This window comes from Egretta garzetta, unplaced genomic scaffold, assembly GCF_000687185.1.
Source record: "Egretta garzetta isolate BGI_Z169 unplaced genomic scaffold, ASM68718v1 scaffold557, whole genome shotgun sequence".
NCBI lineage: Eukaryota > Metazoa > Chordata > Aves > Pelecaniformes > Ardeidae > Egretta > Egretta garzetta.
In genome coordinates this window covers 554,819-574,815 of record NW_009260264.1, presented here as the reverse complement: position 1 = coordinate 574,815, position 19,997 = coordinate 554,819, and the positions used below count along the sequence as shown (strand labels likewise).

General features: G+C 40.7%; 1 protein-coding gene across 1 annotated transcript in view; it reads left to right on the top strand.

The window, feature by feature from the left end:
• The first annotated feature begins 279 nt into the window (after positions 1-279).
• LOC104129394 (tyrosine-protein kinase TXK) overlaps positions 280-19,997 on the top strand; it is a 21,905-nt gene continuing 2,187 nt past the window's right edge. Inside the window, exons 1-14 of the mRNA XM_035897698.1 lie at positions 280-357; positions 6,639-6,696; positions 6,932-7,034; positions 7,857-8,062; positions 9,380-9,445; positions 10,005-10,059; positions 10,877-10,956; positions 12,333-12,460; positions 12,866-12,940; positions 13,896-14,067; positions 14,798-15,014; positions 15,981-16,045; positions 18,147-18,265; positions 18,706-18,863. Coding sequence (XP_035753591.1) covers positions 294-357; positions 6,639-6,696; positions 6,932-7,034; positions 7,857-8,062; positions 9,380-9,445; positions 10,005-10,059; positions 10,877-10,956; positions 12,333-12,460; positions 12,866-12,940; positions 13,896-14,067; positions 14,798-15,014; positions 15,981-16,045; positions 18,147-18,265; positions 18,706-18,863 — 1,566 coding nt within the window. The 5' untranslated portion in view covers positions 280-293. The remainder of the gene's footprint in view (positions 358-6,638; positions 6,697-6,931; positions 7,035-7,856; positions 8,063-9,379; positions 9,446-10,004; positions 10,060-10,876; positions 10,957-12,332; positions 12,461-12,865; positions 12,941-13,895; positions 14,068-14,797; positions 15,015-15,980; positions 16,046-18,146; positions 18,266-18,705; positions 18,864-19,997) is intronic.

The following is a 19,997-nucleotide window of genomic DNA, read 5'->3' as shown; positions in this document are numbered from 1 at the left end:
GTGATTTACATCTGCTTTTTTTTCCTTTTTTTTTAAAGAAATACTTAGCCCTACTGATTACAGTTTAATTTTTTTTTCTGTAAAATGTGTGTTTGATACTAGAAAGCAGACCCTTTTCTCACTTTTTTTTTTTTTTTTTTTAAATGTGAGATTAATATCTGGTCTGTTTGGGGCTTCCTTTATTTCAAAAAAAAAAAAAAAGGTAAGCAGGCGGGGTCAAGCAGTATTTGTGGTTTACTGTGTTCCATATCAGAGCAAAGAGCTCCGCTAGGGCTGTTTTACTGGCACAACTGATGAAGAGAGGTTTGCATTTTCATTTGAATATAAGCGGACAGCCAGACATGATTCTTTCTACCTGTAAGTAAACTGGGCCACGTATTTTCATCTTGCAGTTCTGTTTTGCACAGCAGAAGCATCCTTAGCAAATGAGCTCTTTAATTATTGCCATAAAAATACCAGCCAGCTTTCTCTTGCGCTGCTCAGGTGGTCTCTGTTCAGACTGCTTGTCTTGACTTTCAAAATTACTGCACAAATATGAATCCATTGTTTGATGGAATCAGCAAAGCAACTACTTTGCCATACAGGTAGGGAGATAGTCCCACCTACTGTCCTTAAAAGCATGTACAGCATAGACATGGAGAATAAGTTTGGTAGAGCTAGAGCTGTCTTTCCTCCAGAGCAGAATTAACTTGCAAGAAAGACAGAAAGCCTCAGCTTGCGCATGTGAAAAGCTGAAAGCTTGTCTTTTAAAGCATTTTTAGAAGCAAACTATACTGTGGCTCTCTACTAGATGATTGATTTTCTAGTACTGTTGCAAACTGACAGACATGCCAGATTGGGAGGCATACCATGTGTTGGAGTAGAGGTTTGGCTTTGATGAGGGAAGCTGAGTTTGTAGTGCTGGACGCAGTTAACCTGCTGCCGCTGCTGCAAGAGCAAGAACTTTGTGCAAAACATGCTGGAAGAGCACAAATCTTAGACATAGACTACAGCACATCCAAAATCAGTAGTGCTTTGGGAAACAATGAATCAGAAAAAGAAACTCAAGCCAAGAAACCCATGATATGATAAAATTATAAAATGCGAATTATAAACATTAATCTCTTAACTTCTTGTTGCTTTTTATCTTTGTTACTGCTTCCCCAAGGCTTCAGATTAGAGTGGGTTATAACTGAAGATAGGAGGAAGATTGCACACATAAAGGTGTGTGAATTGGCCACCTATACAGGCAACGTTAGCAACCCAAAGCATACTGCTGGGTGTTGCAGGACTTTACAAGGACAGCTACTGGTAGCAATGGACCATCGCGAAGGAATTGCGTGGTTTCACTCTCCCTTCTCTGTTTTCATGGGGCTATCTTTCAGCTTCTCAAGCAAACAGCTGTTCCTGACAGCTGACAAATCTTTTTATTCTTCCTCTAGCATGCTATCTGCTCCGCTGTGCCCAGATAAATTTGTTTACAGCAAACAAAATTATCAAAATGTCAGCCGCAAATTTTTAGGCTGAATATTTGTCAGGCTAGCTTCAGCACCAGTCTCCTAGTATTTCCACTTCATCCACACGCTTCTCTTGCCATGATATCTTTTCTCATTTCAAGGCTGTGCATGCTAAAAGGTCTGATTTGGGGTATTGGAATTTGATAGGCTGTCATGGCTCGGTGCTGGTGTTGGGATTCCTACGCGTTAACCTGTCACCAGGGAGATAATACGACACCGTTTTTAAAACTTCCTCCTAATGCAGTCATTTCCAGAAAGAAAAAGACATGAGCAATGAAATGGGCTCTGTGTTTTGTTCCTGTGTTTTTCCTCAGCAATTGGAGGAATTAAATTCTCCACACAACTGAAGAAGGAAGATTCAGCAAATTCTAGACTCAACAGCTCAAATACTCATCTTGTTTGATTTAAACTTAGGTTTTAAGCTACTGACTTTAATTGCTCTGTGATGACTTGCCCTGAGGATCAAAGCCAAATGTGTTTTGGTAGCTTCTGTTTTGGTAGAACTCAGGGAAATGTGAACTGAGGGGTCTAGTGGGGCTGTGGATGCTGGAGAAACCTTCCTTCCCGTGGATTTAAAAGGATCAAGATTTTACCACTTTTTCTGGAAGTTTTGGGAAAATTTTTGGTTATGTGGGGGCCTGAAAATAATGATATGTCCATAAATACTTCATTTTAACGGCCTTAAAAAAATAATTTCCTGTTAAAAGTGACAGGATAGTTCTGTTGGCCTGTTATTTCTTTCCTGTGTCCTGTCCAAGCTGCCTGTCATTCATAATATGGTAAATCTTATTGGTGTCTCTGTTCTGTTCAAAATACGGAATCCAAAATGTGATTTCCTTGCTGACGCACAACTCTCACTGATACCATCACTGATTAATTTTTAATTTATGAATTCTTCAAAGTGGTTACTTCAGTTAGGGACTGGGGGGGCAAAGCCTGCTAATACGTATGTGACTCTAATAGCCTTTGACAAATCCAGAGTGTTTTGCTTGAGAAAAGGTCCTTGGTCCAAAATTGAAGGAAATCAAAGAGAATAGTTCCATTTAGTTCAGTGATTTGAGTTGGGATGTAGCAGAAAGGAAAATCAAAAGAAATATTTAAAACAGGGAGTAAATTTGAATTAATTTTAAAAGATAGCAGTATTTTTTTTTGCATTAAAATGGAGGGTCTTAAAAATTATTGTTATTTCTTCATTTGTCTGATGGCTGTTGAACAGAAGAAAAGCAAAAGGAAGGAAGAGCCTGAGTCTCAGGAGGGTGTGTGAGCGGTAAGAAGGTTCAGGCAGGAAATGTGGGCTTCCTGTTGCCCTGCAGTGAGCGCTGCCATGGCCCCGGGAGGCAGCCCTCACCCTAAGCATCTCCCTCTGCCGCTAGCAGAAGGGCAAGATGCGAGCCAGTTTAATCAAATTACTCATTCAGCGTAGCAAAGCTTTCGCCATCTGCAGTGTTCGCCAAGTCTTTCAGAAACAGCATCGCAGAGCAGGTTTGGGCCTTTCTGTAGTGAGTTAGGAACTCAAAAAATACAATTTTAATCAAGGGGAGGAAAAGCGTTGTACAAGAAGCTTAGCAGTGACCAGGGAGGATGTAAAATGCATAGATCAATACAGAGGTCTTTGCCTGAGATGCTGAGATTCCAATCCACCAGGTCAAAACTTCCTGACTTAATTCAATTTCACTAAAGCAGCACTTAGCTCCATAGAACCACAGGCCTTTCTCTGTGTTCCTTGATAACGCTTCCCAGCAGACCGGACAAATTTCCAAACAGAAATTAACAGTTTGCACTGCTATAATTTATGCTTTAATTAATTTCTACTGAGCTAATTCCACAAGTGCTCTAGGAATAATGCATGGACAAAAGAATTCCAGAAGTTACGAGGTTGCTGACATCAGATGTGTAAAGACAGGTTTGTTTTCAAAGAGCTGGAAATGCTCTTCTTCAGGATGATAAATATCCGCTGGATTGATACGCTCTGGTTTGACACTTAAAATGCTCCAATAAGGAGAATGAGGAGAAGCAAACTGCAGAACTGTGCAAAGTTTGTGCAGCTCCTCAGAACCCAGCAATTCAGTTCAGCATGGGCTTATCTGGCCCATGGCCTTAGTCTAATCTGAGCCTCCACTTTTCTCTTGCGGAACTTGGTCATGTTTTGTGAGCTTTAATTGGTTCAACACTCTAGCCTTGAAAAAATTGCTCATCAAATGAAGCATATGTGCCAGGAAGGACTGTAATTAAAGCTTTAACCTATACCCAACCCTATATTAAATGCTTAATACCATATATGATGGAACATTTTAAAAAATATCACATGCATTCATTTATTGCTAATTGCTTTCAGGACAATAAGGCGGGGTCAAACATGAAAAGCATCCGTTAGCAGAGCAAGTCTGAAATTCACTGAAGGCAAAAAGGATTCCTGAGCTTATGCTATAAACTTTGTCAGATCTCAGGGCTCATAAGGAAAAGCAAGACAGAATTGCATGTCCATAACACTGGTCCGAATCCCCCACTTTTATGCTAACGGCCAAATCTTTCAAATCTTATTAGAAGATCATTCTTACACCATATTGAAACTCTGCAGTGCTGCTTCTAAATATTTTTGGTAAGTGTTCTATAAGGAGACTAAGTTGTCTAACGAGAAATAATATATTTAATTACACTAGATGGTTTAATCAGAAGAAGTAGACAAGCTTTCAAATGTCATATTTCTTTTTGCGCATCACTAAATAGTTTATAAACATGAATTAAACTTCATGGCACTGGCTGAAGTGAAAAAATGCTCATGAATTTTTTCACCCATAGTGTTCACTGTTTATGAAACACAGAAGCAATTATAAAGAGAAATGGGAACCTAACGCAGTCTAGGTCAGGGGACAAACACAATTCCTTCCCAAGATATTTAGGAAGGTTTGGTAAGTAGCATATAATTTTAAACAACCTTTTTTTCTAATGAAATTGCCATAACTTCCTCAAAAGGCAATACCTGCAAGACCACACTGCCATGCAATATGCTTCCAAGGCACTAATTAATACTGCTATAGACACTTACTCCTTAACACCAGGACACTACTTTACTCTTGAATTTATGGGGTTGGGGGGGAACAAAAAAGCAATAGTAATAAACCAGAAATAATTCCCAGCTGAATTTTTAAAAGTGATTTTCATTCCAAGCTTGTTCTTACCTAAAACATTAATAATCTCAATCCTGTAGTAAAACAACACTAGAGAGCATGTTCAGTCAAACTTCAACCACTATAATTTTAAACAGCTGAGGGACAGTTTAATGCACACTGGAAAATTATGCAGCAGATAAATTGCATTGCCCATATCTTTTCAGCCTGTTTTTTTCAAGAAAATTTTTGGTGTCAGCTGGCTTGGGTATTTGTCATCGCTGCATTTTGCATAGCCATCAGTGGAAAATTTTATCAAACAGTTGATAGTGTCTTCTGATTACTGTAGGCTCGCCAGCTTCCCACACGATAGGTTCTTCACAGGATGCAACAGTCTAAGGGAAATTGCCCCACGACTTTCAAGATAAATACTCTAACCAAAACACATACCAGACAGGTCTCTTCCTCTTCCAGCTAAGAACTAGTTTTGGTCTATCTTTCTGACATCGGACATTCTCCCTTCTTTTATTAGTGCAAGATTTGCTACATTAGGTACTTTTATTGAGAAAATAATTGCATTTTCATTGTGTAATAAGATTGCTTAATGTTTTTGGTGCTAGGATGCATACTCTCAGCATGCTTGGCTGAAATGTTGGTAACAGGTATTGGCAGAAAGTCTTCCAGAACACCAGAAGGGACATCCTATTTATTCCAGTCTGGATTAAGTCATTAGGATCAACAAGCCAAAAACGCCATGAGAGAAAAACAAATAAAAGCAGAAGACACGGGGTAGGACTGGTGGGAGAAAGACATACCTTGTGGAAGATAAAACAACAAAATACTGAGACCTCAGACATCCTATTTCAAATAACTTTCTGAGGCCTCTTTTTTTACTATGACCTCTGCGGCAGAGAAAAACTCAGGATTTATTGGAGTGGGATATAAAGTTTATTTTCTGTCAGTGCAGCTGAATATGACTGGAGCCTTGTCTCTGCACACCTGGCTCTCATGCTTTCTAAGAGAGCATGTGTTGCATCCGAGAGCCTGAGCCCGGCCCGCTGGTGCTGCTGCCTGCCCTCCTGCCCACCAGCAATGCATGACGGTGAGGTGGTTCAGGGAGCTGAGCTGGCAGAGAGTGATTCCCCATGGGTTTAGCATCCCATCTCGCTCCATTGGAGATGAGATGAGCAGCAGTGCAGAAGGAAAGGGGACAGGACCATAGCTGCCACGGCTTAAACTGCCGTGGGAACACAAGCTGGGGGAAGTAGGTCTCAGCCTGAGTAGAAGTGGACCAGAGCAGATATCAACCATTTATTTACCCCATTCAAATCTTCTTAATGCCTTCCAACCTATTTAATACCATATCCTCTCTGCTGCTCATACAAGATATACTAGATGGATTTCTCTGTAAATGTATGACAGATGCGATGATGTGTCCAATGTATTTGTCTCAGGATTATCAACCACTTGGCACATAAGCGTAAAGCACAACTTTGATAGCATTTAACCTGGGTTAATGCATATATTACATTAATGGCTGCAACAGGAAAATCAGTATTAATTCAAAGAATTGAATGTAGCATGTGTCCTTTAGTAAACCTCACAATAAGAAAAATCTTGCTGTGCAAGTGTGCAAGTATTTGGCTTGAATGGTCTAAAAGTGATGTCATTGCTGAAGGGGACAGTTCTTGACCTCCTGTCCTTGATGATGTTCTCATCTCCTGTATTGTAGTGGTTAGAGCTTGCATGGGGTGGTGTCATCAGTCAGATTGGTACTGATCTGGCTGACAAGGGTTTTTTTTTTCTTTCTTTCTGATTTAGTGAGCTGATTTAATTCATCTCATGACCTTGTAATTGCTAAGGCATTGTAAGGGAGACAGTGGGAGCAAATAGATGGGGCGGCAGGAAAGCTCTGCTGTCACACCAAGACAGAGCTAATAATGGGGCTAAGCACATAAGGCAGTCCTTAATTCTCTAAGTTTTGTAAACAAACAACTGGGAACACTGCAAATACTGGAAATTTTCTTGTTCACAGATCACACCATCCAGTCTGTTTTCTGCTGCTGCTGCTGCTGCTGCACAGTGCAGAAAAGGTATGTGAAATGCTTAAGCTTTTTGGCAATGAGGATGATCAAAGTATTTGCACATAAAGGACTTGTAAAAATCCCTCTATTTTCAGTAGAACTGCTAATTGTACAGAAATCTAAAGATGCTCTACCCTGCCTATCCCTAATATGAAGGAAGGCATATGTATCCATGAATGACTATTTTAATGTGAATATTTATACACATGTATTCACACAAATACTTCGTGTTTTTCAAAATTAGAGCAATGAGAACAAAAATGAACCTGGACTCTGATACTGGCCTGGTGACCCAGTACTCAGCCTCACAACCAGATGTTTCCTATGGATCCACGTGGAAGTGTAGGGTAAGTAAAGTTTTGGGAGGTGAAAAGAGAGAATTGAGGTGATGTGCTGTAATATGGTGGCTCAGTACCAGAACAAGCAGAGGAGTAACTAACTCTTGAGCATGTAAGGTGCTTCATTGTATAAAAATTACAAAGATGTCAGACGATTTATACTGATGTAAATACAAGGTCACAGTGAGGTTTCCCAAGCTCTCTGTCACGGACAAGGTGGTTACTTCTCTCACTTCTGGGTTTGGGTGATGGAGGTGGAAAGGGTGGGACTGCCCTCTTGGGCAGATGCAAGCTCGCCTTGCTCAGCTGGCGTGTGAAACATCCGCCTCAGTTTTGCTAGATTTAAGTTGAATAATCTGAGCTTTCAAGCATAACCAAATGCAAAGCTAGAACCTAGTTTAATGCAAAAGAAAATTATTAGGTTCCTGCTAATTTGCTATGAAAGTCTGCAGCGCTCTCTGTGTTAATTCTCCAGATAAATGACTGAATTTCCAGATGTTGTAACTCCACTGATTTCGATGCTTCTCTGCTTTTATACCAGCTGGGGAGTTGTCCCAGCATTCATACCATGTAGAAGTCACCCCAATTAGGCAGATGGCTTGTTTATTCTTCACTGTACTTTTCATTGTCGTTTTGGCTTCTACACCAAACTACTCAAATGTAAGTCTCGGAGTTTTACAAGTGATGAGGTGATAGTGCTTTACAAGGAGGAGTAATGACCATGATGAGTTCCTTTTAGTTACTGAGATCATATAATAGCAGGGGAATTAAGCAAGCAATAGTAGGGAGAAAAGACTAATTATGAAAGATACTTTTTTTTTTTTCCACTAGCGTAAGAGGCAAGCGCAGTTAAAGAACAAGCCATTACCTCCTCTACCTGCCGAGGCCTTGGAAGACTACACAAAAAAACCCAGAGTTATTGCACTGTATGACTTTTTTGCTAGAGGACCCTCAGATTTACCGCTCAAGAAGTCAGAAGAATACATTATCCTCGAACAGTATGATCCCCACTGGTGGAAGGCAAGAGACCAACATGGGTAAGAGAGTGGGCATCTACCTCCATCTCCCTACACAGAAAGAAAAAAAACCAACTAAAACAACCCCTGCAAAACAAGACAGATAGAATGAGACAGGCACAACAATTTAGGGGCAGGTTTGAAAGAGTTCAGCTATGTACAAGGCACACAGATTGACCGGGCAGAGTTTCAGCAGTGTTTGGTGTCCCAGAAATGGGGGGGGGTGCGGAATCTAGAATCTGTCGGGAATTCAGAGTTAAGCTAGTAAGTAATTTCCTAGACTCAGTAATTTCCTGAGCAACATAAAGGAGTTTGAGGACCATGTGAATCACTGGGCTCTGAGCCATGTGCAAATCCAGCTTTCCATACTTCAAATGCTTTACAATGCAGTGTATATGTATAAACACTTCATAAAGATCATAGAGATTATTAAGACGTGTGCCTGAAACAAAATCCCTGATCCAAAATTCCTGGCCGCTTTAAAGAGCTAGATAATTTCAGTTAGGATCCTTTCCATGTTTATGTTTGTTCCATGTTGTTCCCCTTTCTCCTTTGCATTTTCTTCAGTGTATCCTGTACTGTCTTGCTGGGAATGGTTACATGTTATATAATAACTGTCTCCTTTTCATTCAGGTTTCTCCTTTAAATACTTCTAAATGCTTTTTCTCAACTCATATTTGTAGTGAGAGCCCACTGGATTATTATTTTGTATATACATGCAAGTACACACTTTATACACTTTACACTTAAACAAAAAAGCTTTGTGTAGTTACAAGGTTAGAAATTAAGAGAGTAGTTTCTGATTCAGAAGAAATGTAATTTTTTTCTAAATTTTCTTGTGGTTTGACTTGAAAATTCTCATTAACATGCTGCTCTCAGCACTCTATAAATACCCTATTCCAGCTGATTTGTTCATTTCAGTAGCCATCCACAGAAAGATTGTGTCTGGGATGAAAGGACTCAGACTAGTATTCAATTCCCACCTTGGGATGCAGTATCTAACAACATAGCCAGTAGTATAAGTAACGTTTATAATTCAACAAAAGGAAGATGTGTACCTTAATCCTATTAATATTGTACACCATACTGTAACAGAATCATAGAATCATTTAGGTTGGAAAAGACCTTTAAGATCATCAAGGCCAACCATTAACCTAACCCTGCCATCCCACCACTAAACCATGTCCCTAAGCACCTCATCTACCCGTCTTTTAAATACCTCCAGGGATGGAGACTCCACCACTTCCCTGGGCAGCTCGTTCCAATGCTTGACAACCCTTTCTGTGAAGAAATTTTTCCTAATGTCCAATCTAAACCATCCTCTATATGTCATTGCAGGAATGAAGGTCTAATTCCCAGCAACTATGTTACTGAGAACAAGAAAAGTAATTTAGAAACATATGAGTAAGTACCCTTGAAATTATAATTGCACTTTCTTTTCTAAAAATGGATTTTAGTGCTTGGTCCTTCAGTCTTTATTAGACATGAACAGATGTTTATTGAAAACTCGGGGTGGGCGTTGTTAAAAAACCATTACTCTTAGAATGAAGAAACCATTTTGATTTGGAACTACTTGTGCAGAGAGTGTGACATGAAGTTGTAAACACCGAGTACTTCAGCAACATTCATTTGCATAAATCAGAATGTCAGAATCCAGATGTTTCCTATTTCTGTAGGCTCACTACATAATGTTTCTATATTCTGATCTCTTCCTGTTATGAACATGCATTTAATTGACTAAAAGCTAATTACAATCACAGTGAATGGGGAAAAGAGTTGTCATATTTACAGTGGTCTAATAAAGTCATTCCAAATTAAAAGATGCTTATATACAACAATAGTTCTATCTGGGTTTTTGGACTGGGAAATAGTGTAACTATTAAGATGGATTACTTTTGTGAAACAGAGTGAACATTAATTTTTACTGGCTGAAATTAAAGGACAGGTTATCTCCTTGTTGCAGGTGGTACTGCAAAAACATAAACAGAAGCCAGGCAGAACTTCTTTTGCGCCAGAAGGTAACTCAGCTTATACAAAGAGCTAACAATATCTAGAAGGATCTATCAGTACAGGCATCAAGAGCGTTACCACATTCAAATCCAAATCTGTTCCGTATGCAGTGAGAGAGAGAGAACACTTTAAAATAAAAAGGCTTTCTTGGGTAAGCGTACAATGCAGACTATCCAGAATTCACAGACTTTTAAGTTGCAGCCCCAGCAAATTCTGTATAGATTTTCCACACTAGATAAATCAAACTACACCTGGTTTACTGTGCTTGTCTTATACAAGCTTGTATGAAACATTGAAGGCTGAAATCCATGCAGTAAGTAAGTTAGTGAGGTTAGCAGAGCTTAACAAAATCCCTGCGTCTTCTTTATGTACAGAGCAAATAATCCATAACGTGTTCTACCCCCTATCAGTTACCAAAGTGCCTAACTCAGCTAAACTCATTAGGTCTTTACTCAAGGAATAACACAGGGCTTGGGCAAAACAGACCTGAGAAGAACATCTCAGAACTGTTTTACAGTATTTTATTCTAGTGATTGGTACAATTTGAGTTTTTAATAAATCAAAGCATTTTCACTACTTCACACTGAAGAGTATAATTCATCTAAATTTTTTAATGCCAAGAAATTTCATGGCACTCAGTATTTTCCCTTGGTTAATTTTGCTCTGCTATCTACTGGCTATCAATTCCCATTCTCCACTGCTTTATCCCCTGCCAAGTAGTCATAGGTATTCCACAGAATTTGATAATCAGATACAAGTCCTATCTCAGGGGAGAGTTATTCAAGCTCAAAAGCAGAAAATAACTCTACTTGGTTTTCTTTTTAGTCCAAAGAAGGTGCATTTGTTGTCAGAGATTCAAGCCACCAAGGATTCCTTACGCTGTCCATGTATTCACGAGCTAAAGGGTGAGTTGCTCCAAATAGTTAAGGTTTGAATCAAAAGGTGATGGAATAGCTTCCCCCAAACTCCTTGGGATAAGTGGGCAGGTTGGACATGCAGTGCACGAGAGCAGGGAACCACTGCGATGCTACTCCTGCAGAGTTAATTACCCTATGTGCAGAAACATTGATGGTGGGCAGTGGATCTGGGAGTCAGGGTGCAAATGTCCTGCCAAAACAAGATTAAATGCACTCATTAAAATCCCCAAATAATCTGTCGTGGAGGCCATGCATGCCACCCACATAATGCAGGCAACAAGACCTTACATTTGCATCTTCTCGCCTCTCTTTCTCTGTGGAGAGCCTCGGTTGCCACACCATGCTGCCACAGCCTTTGGTCACCGCACCAAACTGCTTCCTTTCTCTGCAGGTTCTGCACACTGTAAATTCATTCCAGATTCTGCTGTCCCCAGACTTCTGGTTTTCTCCTAAAATCAGCTCACCTCCTCATTCTCCAGTCTTCTTTTGCTGGAGAACTGCCACAGGACTCGCTTTTCCCCCACCTCAGTGGCAATCACCTATGGCACTGACTTACCCCTTCTTGAGCTGCCTTATACACTCAGCCCTCCTGCATCCTCCTGCATCAGTGGCGTCTGCTTTCCTTCTCCTCCTCTTAGAGCAAGCCAGAGGTGAGAGGAGCAAGGAAAAGGCGTCGTTGCTACCACCCCCCTCTTCCTCTCTCCCTCCCCTCCTCAGAAAAGTGGGGCGAGCCCTCCCTGCCACCCCCTGTGCTGGGCACAGGCTTATGTTTGCAGTAGGGTACCAACCTTCAGCAACCACCTCCAGCCTGAAATGCTAACCTAACTTCTTCATTTTGAATCTCCCAGAAAGCAGGGTTAGACGGGCAGCCAAATGTACAGAAAGCAAGAAAGACAGATAATGTGGAAAAATATGGAAGAGTAAATGTATCAAATAAAGGCTCCAGTGAGGAGCCTTTTGAGAAGCAGAACAGAAAATGTATTCTCACAGTATACATGAATATGTTTTTAACTTTTGGAGGGGAGCTCAGGTAATGAAGGGCATTTTAGGTTTAAAAGCTTAGATTCAGATAAGTGCTGAACTAGGAGGAACATCTGTTAAACACTATGGTTATTTCTTATGGATGCAATGATACCTGTCAATAAAAAACATTGTGCAGTATCTCCCAAAGTTGGGAGAGAGATCCACTCAAGGAGTCTTTTTTTTTTTCCTTAAACACTATCCCAGCTACATACAGCCATTTTAAGTTGAGAATTGTACCCCAAGTTTTCAGATTTTTCTGTGCTTTCTTTCAAAGTGAAATTTAATCAGATTTATGGTATAAATTATTTTTACTGAAAATTATAATCCTTTGTTGATTTCAGAAGTCACAGTGGAGATATTCGACATTATCAAATTAAGAAAAACCACTTGGGACAATATTATGTAGCAGAAAAATACTTCTTTTCTTCTGTTCCTGAACTCATCGAGTATCATCAACACAATGCTGCAGGTAATGCATGCAAGCTGATAAGGTTTTACAGCTGATGATTTCAAGCTCCTCAGGACTTTGGGAGATTGGAAATCACTCTTCCTCTAATACTTTCCTTATAAAAAGAGACACGAGTTTTTCTATTGCTAATGAATTCAAGTATGCCATGATCCTTCCTGCCAAAGTCATAGCTGTAGTGTGCATATACCATGGGGGAAGTGAACCTACAAACTCATCTACCTGTATTAAATGAATTTTACAAAGCTAGAAGCCTACTGTACTGGACAAACTCTAAGCAAAAGTAACTTCAAGAAATAAGAAATGTACATCAGATTCCAAATATTTTTGTTTGAGAAGAGGTACGAAATAGCATACTTTAAAATTGAGTAATTAGTCAACAGAATATTGTTGCTTTGTCCCCAACAGGTCTTATCACTCGTCTCCGACATCCAGTTGGATCAACTGGATGTTCTTCACCAGCAACAGCCGGATTTAGTTATGGTAAATTTTTTATCTTCTTTTGGTGGAGATTTAAGTATCTGCCTAGGCAAGAATTCAGATCACATTCACCCAGCTAATCATTAAGTTGTATCTGTACCTGAGATTTCCTAGTAATAAGAAACACATAAGCAGCCACGTATTCACCAGAAACAGAAACTCATTTCCTCCTAAGGCATCAGTACCAAATGAGACACGTGACTCGAGTCCTTCTGTTCAGCGACTGTCGTGTTTCTCTTCCAACCACCAGTGCATTTCAGAACTACCTGGACTCTTCTAAGCAGGCCTAAGACTCAAATATACATTTAATAGCTTTTCAGAGGCTGATTTATTGAAATGGTTCAGAAATTGAAATTAATATTATTAATGGGGAAGATTTTCCTTGTCAATTCTGCAAGTTCTAGAAATAATAACGAAATCTTATACAGTATTAGAAAACAAGCAATAAATACCAGTTTTGTGTATATAGATCAGGAAGTTCATATCATCTGGCTGATGATAGGAACCTTGAAAATCATGTATCTTTCCAGTGAATGTTCCCATTAATTGCAAGGCTTAATATTTCTGAAGGGCAGAACTATTGTGGTTATTAAAATAGAGACAGCCAGTAACAATTTCTGTAGCAATACTATCCATCCAGAACTGGTTCAGAGTTCAACATCACACACGATAATGCCAAAAAAGTTCTCATATGTAATCAAAGCTAAATACTTGGGTTATCTGCAAGCCTCAGACATTCCTACATTAAGCAATTTAAACACTAATCGCATTCTACAAGCTGTAAAATAACATTTACATATAAACATATATGAACACATGGAAATTTTCAGATATTTAAAACTCATGCTATAGTTGATGACCAATTGTGATGTTTTGCTGCATGCATTAGCTGCAAATAGCAAGGCACGTCTCCTGGAGCATGGCCTGACTGTTGTAACATATTGAGTTGCTTTTATAGAGGAGTGGGAATTAAACCCATCTGAACTGACGTTCATGAAGGAAGTTGGGCGCGGGCAGTTTGGAGTTGTTCAGCTGGGTAAATGGAAAGCAACCATCAAGGTTGCCATCAAAACAATCAATGAAGGTGCAATGTCTGAAGATGATTTCATTGAGGAGGCCAAACTGATGATGTAAGTACAAAAGCTTTTGTATCTGACAGTTGACATTGAGAAGACCAAGAAATAAATATAACCTAATTCCATTTAAAACAAACAGACAAATAATTTTGATTGGAATGGTGGATGTGCAGGACAGAAAAGCTGATATAAAGGTCTAAATAGGACTGACACGGATGCTTGCTGCCGCCTGTCACCAGACTCTTTCTGTAGAGCATGCACTGCTTTGTGCTGTGGAGCTCAATGGGGAATAAATATGCTGATAAATAAATGTGCTCCTACAACTATTCTTTAATCCGTAATTCAGTGCCTCTAGGTCCACTGGCAGAGCTTATACCTAACTAAAGCTTTTGAGAAATTATATTACCATTTCTACTAATTCTGTAAATTAGGGAAGTATCCAGACCAGGTCTTGGCACAGCCCAGAAAAGAAGAACCCTTGCAGGATCATGTCCCCTCCTTGAAAGCCAAGCATAACTAGGCATTTCCATTTCACATCCTCCAAATCAAGCTTTGCATTCACTGCATTCATGTAACTGATGAACAATTATGAATTCAAGGAGTGCGCTTTTTGGAGGAAACTGTAGGCAGAAATGTGTTAGAGAGTGGGACAACTCTGAGGCCAGTTGAACTGAATACTGTTTATCAAGTACTGAAAATATTTTTCAAAACCATCACGAGAATCAAAGGTCAAGTTACCTGCCAAGGACAAATGCTAGACTGTCTAAAGTGCGATTTTAAACAGGAAACTCTCCCACCCAAAGCTGGTCCAGCTTTACGGAGTGTGCACGCGCCACAAGCCTCTCTACGTTGTGACTGAGTTCATGGAAAATGGGTGCCTGCTCAATTACCTTCGGCAAAGGCGAGGGAAACTCAGCAGAGACATGTTGCTGTGCATATGCCAAGATGTGTGTGAAGGGATGGAATACCTGGAAAGAAATAGCTTTATTCACCGTGATTTAGTAAGTACAATAGGTTTTCTGAAGTTCTTGGTAAATTTTGGCAGGATGGAGCATGCCACTGCATTTTATGGGACGCTAATATGTCCTGTAAGACTTCAGCCCTGCAGGATCTAGGAAGCCAATAGTGTTTTCCTGCCTGTAAACCAAAACTTTCCAGCTGTTCTTTTGTCTGTGAACAGCTGGAAAAACTCCTTGATAATTGAGAGAAGTCATAGAAAATTGGGATATTAGCACAGAGCAGGCCGGTGTTAGTACATCCCAATCCAGGAGTATCATGCAGTGATCACAACACAACCAAAATCACAGCAATACAAAAGGTCAGCAACAATGAGGATTATTTTTTTAAAACAAAATCTTTTTCTATCTACATTTTTTCTGCTCCCTAATGACTTACCTTGATGCTGGGATGTCCGGGTGGCTTTTCTGCCCTACCCCTCATACACAGGGAACTGCGGGAGAGGAGCTTGTTTCCTTACTCTCTGCTTTTTTTGTTCCATGCTTACATCTGGATGCAGAGAGGAAATCTTCCTGCTCTCCTCCCTAGTTGCCTGAAGAAATGTAAAATTTTGAAAATTTCCAACGAGTTCCTGATTTCTATAATGAAAAATTCACAAAATAATTTTAAAAAATCACATTGAGTGTCCTAATGCTAGTGTTCTGGAAAATATCTGCTTGGATAACTCGACTCTGCAGCCTAAAATTTCTTTCACCATGCAGGAATATGTAAAAATACTGCAACTCATACTACAATGATTTAAGCTGATATATGCCATGGATGTGTAACTACCCAGTGGCGAAATACGGTCACTGACTCAGAGCCAGAAGTTCACTTACATTTTTCAGCAAGACGCTTATCTCCTTTTAGAATATAAACAGTACGAGCTGAAACAAAAATAATCAGCTGTTGTATTTTTCTTAAAATGCTTTAGCACAGATTTCAGATATGTTTCTCTCATTTTTTCCCAGGCTGCAAGAAACTGTTTAGTCAACGCTGAGCACATCGTTAAAGTATCTGACTTTGGCATGGCGAGGTACGAGGCCGCTGATGCAGGTTTAGTGAGGACCTGTTCTCAGGCAGCTGCAGCATGACCTTGAGTCAACCTCATTGCTTGCTTTGCTGATTTGGGGAATCCCACTGCAGTCAGTTTTTGAATTCTGATGGAAATGATAATGTTGTTTAACTGTTGTACCGTGAGCTGAATGTTGTGTCCTCCTTTTGCTATCAGTGAGCGCCAGACAGGTAAACAAAGTGCCTGGTAAACTTCAGAAATAGTTCAGCACAGGGCTGCCAGAAGATTGAAGAAACAAGTTCCACAACTTTTCTGAGCAGCAGGGAGGACAGAAAGTCGCTAGGGACAGATCCAGGTGCTGGCGCTGACCTTTAGAGGCAGCAGGGGCTGAGTAGGTCAGGCAGGAGGCAGGCAGGACTGGCAGGGCGGGCAGGAAGCGTGGTGTGCGCTGCTCTAGCAGGGAAGTGGTTTTTCTGCTTAATGAGAGGACCAGCCAACCATGGAGAAAGAGAGCAAAGTGCACTCTGACAAGCACAGGCCAGAGAAACGTAGCTCTGCCCTCGCGGACTTCCCCCAGAGGATGCTCTGCGTTTTATAGCTGAGCTGACTGAATGACCGACTGCGACCCAAAGGGGTTGTCTCACTCCCTCCTGCTTTCCCCTTGCAAGCCCAGCACAAAGCTCTCCTCTTCTGTGTTTTACTGGCTGCTTTTCCTGCTGGATTAGCGGAGTGAATCGGCTCACTTTGGAGGCAGACGAGCTTGAAGGGCAGCGCATGGCTCTGAGCAGGAGGTGGTGGTGACATTCACCAAGTCAAGTCATTAGATCAGCACAACCGTGCTGCTTATCTTTCCCATAGGTATTGCCTCCTATTTCTAAACTAAGGATTACAACATCCCAGCAGTTCATAACTAAATACTTGTTTTTCAAGAGGCTGTCCCATACCATGGCAGTGCCCACTGGTTGCACTGCTCCCCAAAAGGGTAAGGTCAGTATCAGGGGTCCAGACTCATCCAAATGCACCAGAAACCACAGTAAGAGACCAAAGGGCTGTCAGGGTCCAGGCTGAGAATAATGGACCTGAATGGCTCACTGCTGCCAAAAAGTGGAGACCAGTGGTGTGGTTCTAGGACAGGCGCTCACTCTCCTGGGGAGACCATGGACAGGTGATGGGATCGCAATCTTACTATTCAGAGCTCACACAACTGCCACTGCTGGTTATTTTGTCCTGTTATTTCATATGTTCCTTATCCAATAACCTCTCATCTTTCTGTGCCTGCACCAAAATAAGAAAGGGAGAAAAAGAGATGATTGTTCTTAATCCGACCTCCTTTAAAAGGGGATTTAAAAGGTGCCTTTCCATTATGCCTTCTCTGAGAACAAATGTTGCATAGGGCATATCTCTCATCTGCTCAGGAACATTAATACTGGGAAAATGCACACAGAGTTTGTACATAGGTAGGGACCAGTCTAATAGCCTTTTAAAATGTTGCCCTATAAATGCCTGCGTTGGGCACATAATTTCAACTTAACTGGGAGGTCAGCTCCTATAAGCTTGGGCAAAGAAAATTACTTTTCTTGCACCTGCAAGAGCTGTTGCCTTGTATGTGATGAATATTTCTGTGTTGCTTCTGGAATAACGTGCCAGAAATAATGTCTGTGAGGTTAGGCAGTGGATTCCACCCTGCAGTTACGATATGTAGCCCCCTGCCAGCAGTGTTTGGGTACAAGTGGTTGAAAAGGTGGACTCTTTTAAAAGGAGACAATAATTACTTATTGCTGCTAGATTTCCTGCCCATGGTGTAGGGATCTTTCCTATCAATATACACCCAGAAGATGACAATAGCAATCACCCTGTCGGTCTTGCAGAGCATATTAAAATGTTTCATTCCAACATACTTCTCATGAAAAATTCAAATCATTCATTTAAACAGAAATCTCTTTAAGTGCATAGCTTCCAGTGTGGGTATCTGTGTGCATTTTATATTAAATTAGTGATACCATTTCTTTGTTTCTAAATAGACGCTGTATTTTTATGGAATTATAAACCATCTGTGGAAATGTCAGAACTGCTTGCCACTTAACTGCCATTAAAATATACACTGTTTCCTGTTATTCTTTAGGTATGTCATTGACGACGAATATATCAGCTCTTCAGGTGCCAAGTTTCCAGTCAAATGGTCATCTCCTGAAGTCTTCCATTTCAAAAAATATAGCAGCAAATCAGATGTCTGGTCATTTGGTGAGTTGATTAGGTTAATGTGCTTCCCTAAAACTACTGATGTGATTTAAAGTGTAACTTTTTACTCATACTACCTATCTTAAGCTTGAGTCCTTCCCATTTTTCAAATCTTCCCTATATTGGATGAGTATGCTTTTCAATAGGAAGATTCTATGCCTAAATATTAGATTTTGACTGAAATGTGCATTCTTGGTACGTCTCCATTAACCAAACATATATTCATCTCAGCTTCATGGACCACCATCTTAGCTGGCTTAAAAAAAAGCAGAATTGTATCAGCTGAAAATGTTTTTGGTAGGCTGTCTTCATTCAGCTCACATCGCCCATGGTTTCATGCAATACAGAAAAAATCAAGAGTGGGTTTTGTGTTTCTAATGTTGCTAAATAGCTTGTGGGTTTGGGGTTTTTGTTTTGTCCTAAATATTTTGGTTCAATTCTAGGTGTGCTGATGTGGGAAGTTTTCACAGAAGGCAAAATGCCTTTTGAAAGTAAGTCAAATTCTGAAGTTGTCCGTGAGATTTCCCAGGGTAACCGACTTTATCGACCACATTTGGCATCACATACTGTGTACAAAGTCATGTACAGATGCTGGCACGAGGTTTGTTGCCCTTTTTTTCCCTGTGATATTACTTTATTGTTAATTTGCAATGTTGATGTAAAAGCAATCTTAAAAAATTGAGGCATTAAAGCCTTATTTCACATCTGTGGCATCCTCAGTATCTCTCATTATGCTTCCAATATAGCATTATGTTTATGATATAGCATTAGGGTTACAAGCCTCAATTTCTTTTGACTGTTGCACCTAATGAATGTAAAGCACGTCATCAGTACAATAGGTCTAGACCACCCCTGGCTTTCAGTATGCCCCTATGGTCTTGCTTCTCTCCTGCGTCAAATGTAATAGTTTTTCATACCTCTGTATCATGTGTAGCTCTCTCTAGCTCTACTCTGAACGATAACCTTAACACACTCATATACAAAGTGGGTATGCCCACTAAATGTGGATTTTAAACCCCATTTTTCAGGTGTGCATCAGTACCTCTGTACATCACTACAGTGCCTAGGCTGTACCTCTTTCACCCTTTCCACCCTGATTTAGTATTTGAAGTTCTTTCTCCATTTCCTGCCTGACGAACCTAGTGACTTTCTATGATGGTGTGACAACAACAGTGGACAAGGGAAAACCAACGGACGTCATCTATCTGGACTTCTGCAAAGCCTTTGACATGGTCCCCCACAACATCCTTCTCTCTAAATTGGAGAGCTATGGATTTGATGGGTGGACTGTTAGTGGATAAGGCACTGGCTGGATGGTCACATCCAGAGGGTCAATGGCTCGATGTCCGGATGGAGACCGGTGACGAGTGGTGTCCCTCAGGGGTCCGTACTGGGACCGGTGCTGTTTAATGTTTTCATCAATGACTTAGACAGTGAGATCGAGTGCACCCTCAGCAAGTTTGCGGATGACACCAAGCTGAGTGGTGCGGTTGACACACCAGAAGGACAGGATGTCATCCAGAGAGACCTGGACAGGCTGGAGAGGTGGGCCTGTGTGAACCTCATGAGGTTCAACAAGGCCAAGTGCAAGGTCCTGCACCTGGGTCAGGGTAACCCCCGGTATCAGTACAGGCTGGGGGAAGAAAGCAGCCCTGCCGAAAGGGACTTGGGGGTGCTGGTGGATGAAAAGCTGGACATGAGCCGGCAATGTGCGCTGGCAGCCCAGAAGGCCAAC